Consider the following 5000-nt stretch of genomic DNA (forward strand, 5'->3'; position numbering starts at 1 on the left):
ACCTGCTGTGTGTCTAGCTACCGGCTGTGTGTCTAGCTACCCGCTGTGTTTCTAGCTACCCGCTGTGTGTCTAGCTACCGGCTGTGTGTCTAGCTACCCGCTGTGTGTCTAGATACCCGCTGTGTGTCTAGCTACCTGCTGTGTGTCTAGCTACCCGCTGTGTGAGCAGCTCTACACTCCCAGTATGTTATCTACAATCTTAGAAAAAAAGAGTTCCAAAAGGGTTCTTATTCTGTCCCCATGAGGGAACACTTTGTGTAAAGGATTTTACATGGAACTCAAAAGGGTTCTACCTGGAACCAAAGGGTTCTTCAAGGGGTTCTCATATGGGGACAAACAAAGAAGCCTTTTAGGTTCTAGATAGCACCTTTTTTTCTATGAGTGTAGGGGGAAAATGACATGAGGGCAGGCAGACACGTGGGATGGATTTAGTGTGGACACGGAGAGACAAAGGGTTTGGTTTGAGTCGTGGCCATGGGTAAATGTTGCTTTTGGACATTGGTTCATAGAGACTGTCGTGTTGACACATGCACACACACACACGCATGGACACACACACACACATGCACACACACGCACACACACGCACACACTCTGCTTTGCATGTTCACAGATAGACAGGCCCTAACAGGCTTTTCACAGTGAGATATCACAGCCTAAAGCTGTCGTTCTACCAAGGTTACTGACATTAACTAACCTCAACACTATCCCACTGTCCCATGGCCATATTGGTGTCTCAGAAAACATTTCACTATTCTAAGTCAGTGCCTGACCCAATTTAAAGCCACACTCCTCAATCTTGGATCCCCCCAGAGTGTGTCATAAACATCCGTGTCTTAGCAAATACATAGGAGTTCCTGCTGTTCCTTGAAGCTGCTCCGGTGTTTGTAATGTCCCTTCTGCAGGGAGGTGTGCAGTTGTGACATCGCTGTCCAACAAATCATACACACACACACGCGCACAGACACACACACACACACACACACACACACACACACACACACACAGAGAAACAAATGCACAAACACACAAACACACACACACAGAATCACAATGAAACACACAGACAGGAGAGTATACAGACACAGTTCTGTGGCCATAATGTCAACGTGGTGCTGTCTCCTCTCTTCCAGCTGTGGGGATCCAGATGAAGCTGGAGTTTTTCCAAAGGAAGTTCTGGACAGCCAGCAGACAGGTAAACACACACACGCACATAAGCACCCAAACTTAGGCAACAATGACAACAACACATTAAGCTTGTGTAAATAGAAAGTGTGTATCTCACATTATTGTATTGTGTTGCAGTGTGCAGCGTTGGATGGGAGATGTTCTATAAACTGTGATAATGAGGTGAGTTGGATGACTTCACTCTACTAGAACTTCACTTACTGTAAACATGTTATTCTTCCTCTCCCTTCCTCTTCATCCTCCTCCTCTCTCCTCATCCTCCTCCTTTCTCCTCATCCTTCTCCTCTCTCCTCACCCTCCTCTTCTCTCCTATCTCATCCTCTTTATCCTCCTCATCCTCCTCTTTTCTCCTCATCCTCCTTATCCTCCTCATCTCTCCTCATCCTCCTCATCTCTCCTCATCCTCCTTATCCTCCTCATCTCTCTTCATCCTCCTCATCTCTCATTATCCTCCTCCTCTCTCCTCACTCCTCCTCCTCTCTCCTCGTCCTCTCTCCTCGCTCCTCATCCTCCTCCTCTCTCCTCCATCTCCTCTTCCTCTCCTTCTGCTATATTTACTTGATGATGACGTCCCCTTCTCTCTTCTCTGTCCTCCTCATCTCTCCTCTCTCCTCCTCCTCCTCTCCTCTCCTCTCTCCTCCTCCTCTCTCCTCCTCCTCCTCCTCTCTCCTCTCTCCTCCTCCTCTCTCCTTGGCCTCCTCTTCAGAACATCAACTGTTACCTGATAGACAACAATGGCTTCATCCTGGTTGCAGAGGACTACTCTCTGGTAAGATGTTAAATCTCACACTGCCCTGTCTCTCTGTCAGTGTGTCTGTCTGGAGAGATGATGGATCACAGATCAGGTGGGCCCTTATCCCACTGTATAGTTGTCTGTATGTCTTAAAGGAAAACTCCACCCAAAAATTATATTTTGGTGTTTGTTTCATTAGTCTATTGTTGACATAGTCCCAAAATGTTTTGCATGTCAGCATGTTTTCAAGATGTACTGTATAACTTTCAAAATACAGAAATACAGCCGGTGTGCTGCGTTTCGCATCATATGATGTTACAGTTTTTTACAATCACTTTGGCACTAATTACAGAACCTTTTGGTCATTTTTCAAAACTAGACACAAAACTCAAAACGGTCATCACTTGTAACACAGGCTGTCCAGTGTTCAAAACATAGCATTGTGCTTTCATATCTTTAAAGAAACCTTGCACTGGCAGAATCATTGGTTCAAATAACTCATTTATCATGAAATACCATAGGACTATTCATTTAGATCACCCACACACAAGATACTGAAAGTTTCATTGTGTAGCTGTTCATACTAACATTAAATATTGTAGGACAAGATATGTGAAATGTCTCATTATGGTACTACATGTAAATACATCACTGTAAAATGACTAGTAGAGAGAATACTACAGACACAGTGGAATCACTGAACAAAACCTGAAATGTATTGACAAAATAAAATAAAATCACAACATAGATGTTCCTCACCTGGTTTACTGTAAAACATCACTGCAGTGTTCCTCACCTGACTTACTGTAAAACATCACTGCTGTGTTCCTCACCTGACTTACTGTAAAACATCACTGCAGTGTTGCTCACCTGGCTTACTGTAAAACATCACTGCTGTGTTCCTCACCTGGCTTACTGTAAAGCATCACTGCTGTGTTCCTCACCTGGCTTACTGTAAAAAGCAAAACAAAGGCTTAATTACTGGGCTATATTTCCATCAACCCTGTCTTGTGGATTTGGCCACGGGTTCTCATCCACACCACTATGGATGTTTTCATTAGCCAAACATCTTGGGAAGAATCTTTGGGCATTGCGAATCCAGGCCTGACACTGGTCTGCCATGATGTCATAGCATGCGTTATCCATGGCCTGGAGAAGGGTGGCTTGTTCGTGAGGGCTCCTATCATATACCTTCCACCTCCATGTGGAGAAAAATGTCTCAATAATGTTAAGGAAAGGAGAGTATGGGGGTAAGTACAGGGTGGTAAATTGTGGATGGGCCTGAAACCATGCTTGCACCATTTGAGCATGATGGAACCTGACATTATCCCACACAATGACATAGGTCACGCCATCAGCTCTACAGACCTGATTTAGCTCATCAAGGAAGGTTACAAGGAGAGCTGCATTTTATGATCCAATACGAGGTCTGCGTCTCTCCACACCATCTTCTAATATAGCCGCACCCATGTTGTTGGACTCACGTTGTCCAGGTACTTGGATGGTTGCCCAGGTACTTGGATGGTTGCCCGCTGGCCAATGAAATTCCAACCTCTCCTCCTTGTCTTGATCAGGTTGAAGCCTGCCTCATCCAAAAAGAGGAATTTGTGATGGTTTTCATCAGCATCCAGCTCCATCACCTTCTAAAAATATATTTTGGAAAGACAATTACTGACTAAAATGATATAGAATTTTTGGTGAATTCTTCACAACAGGAATCTTGAAACTGAACATACCTGAACATACTCAGTCCTCAGTTGCTTCACTCTGTGTGCATTTCTTTCAAAAGGCCCACGGTATAGCTGTTTTAGAGAGCCCTGGTGCCTTTCCAGCATGCAGGCAATAGTCTGCAAACTTATGGATTCCACATTGTTGCACATATCATTGTCCAAGATGTGCTGCTGAATTTCTGTAAGGCGAATATCATTTCTGTCCCGAACCAAATTGAACACAGCTCGCTCTTGTTGGTCAGTGAGAATTTTGCCTCTGCCTCTCCTATTTGGCCATCTCAATTCTGCAGGTGAAAATTACAGTAAGAACACATTTAGTCACATCACCTACTCTGTGGTACACATTGGCATGCAGTATACAGTCATTTGACAATTGAGAGTAGCCTAATGTTTACTGCATGCTGAAGTCTTACCGGTTCTCATTGCAGAAAGTTCTGATGATTGAGGCCACGGTTGATCTTCGGAGGTTTGGTTAAATCATTGTAGCTGCCTCAGTCATTGTCATGCCATGATTTACGACATGGTCTACAACTATTGCTTGGGTTTCATTGGACACTCTTTGCTGCTGCTGCCACTGTCTTGGTCCGTGGCCTTGCCCTCTACCACGTTCCCCCACACCTCTCAAACGAGGCCCACAACCACCTCTCAGAAGAGGTGCTTGGTCCGTGGCCTTGCCCTCTGCCACGTTCCCCCACACCTCTCAAACGAGGCCCACGACCACCTCTCAGAAGAGGTGCTTGGTCCGTGGCCTTGCCCTCTACCAAGTTCCCCCACACCTCTCAAACGAGGCCCACGACCACCTCTCAGAAGAGGTGCTTGGTCCGTGGCCTTGCCCTCTACCACGTTCCCCCACACCTCTCAAACGAGGCCCACGACCACCTCTCAGAAGAGGTGCTTGGTCCGTGGCCTTGCCCTCTACCACGTTCCCCCACACCTCTCAAACGAGGCCCACGACCACCTCTCAGAAGAGGTGCTTGGTCCGTGGCCTTGCCCTCTGCCACGTCCCCCACACCTCTCAAACGAGGCCCACGACCACCTCTCAGAAGGGGTGCTTGGTCCGTGGCCTTGCCCTCTACCACGTTCCCCCACACCTCTCAAACGAGGCCCACGACCACCTCTCAGAAGAGGTGCTTGGTCCGTGGCCTTGCCCTCTACCACGTTCCCCCACACCTCTCAAACGAGGCCCACGACCACCTCTCAGAAGAGGTGCTTGGTCCGTGGCCTTGCCCTCTACCACGTTCCCCCACACCTCTCAAACGAGGCCCACGACCACCTCTCAGAAGGGGTGCTTGGTCCGTGGCCTTGCCCTCTACCACGTTCCCCCACACCTCTCAAACGAGGCCCACGAC

At 47.2% G+C, this 5000-nt stretch overlaps 1 protein-coding gene across 1 annotated transcript in view; it reads left to right on the forward strand.

The window, feature by feature from the left end:
- Positions 1-5000, forward strand: part of cacna2d3a (calcium channel, voltage-dependent, alpha 2/delta subunit 3a) — a 333265-nt gene that overhangs the window by 293361 nt on the left and 34904 nt on the right. Inside the window, exons 28-30 of the mRNA XM_042304106.1 lie at positions 1134-1195; positions 1306-1350; positions 1895-1957. Coding sequence (XP_042160040.1) covers positions 1134-1195; positions 1306-1350; positions 1895-1957 — 170 coding nt within the window. The remainder of the gene's footprint in view (positions 1-1133; positions 1196-1305; positions 1351-1894; positions 1958-5000) is intronic.

Source organism: Oncorhynchus tshawytscha, linkage group LG22 (genome assembly GCF_018296145.1).
Source record: "Oncorhynchus tshawytscha isolate Ot180627B linkage group LG22, Otsh_v2.0, whole genome shotgun sequence".
In the NCBI taxonomy this organism is placed as follows: domain Eukaryota; kingdom Metazoa; phylum Chordata; class Actinopteri; order Salmoniformes; family Salmonidae; genus Oncorhynchus; species Oncorhynchus tshawytscha.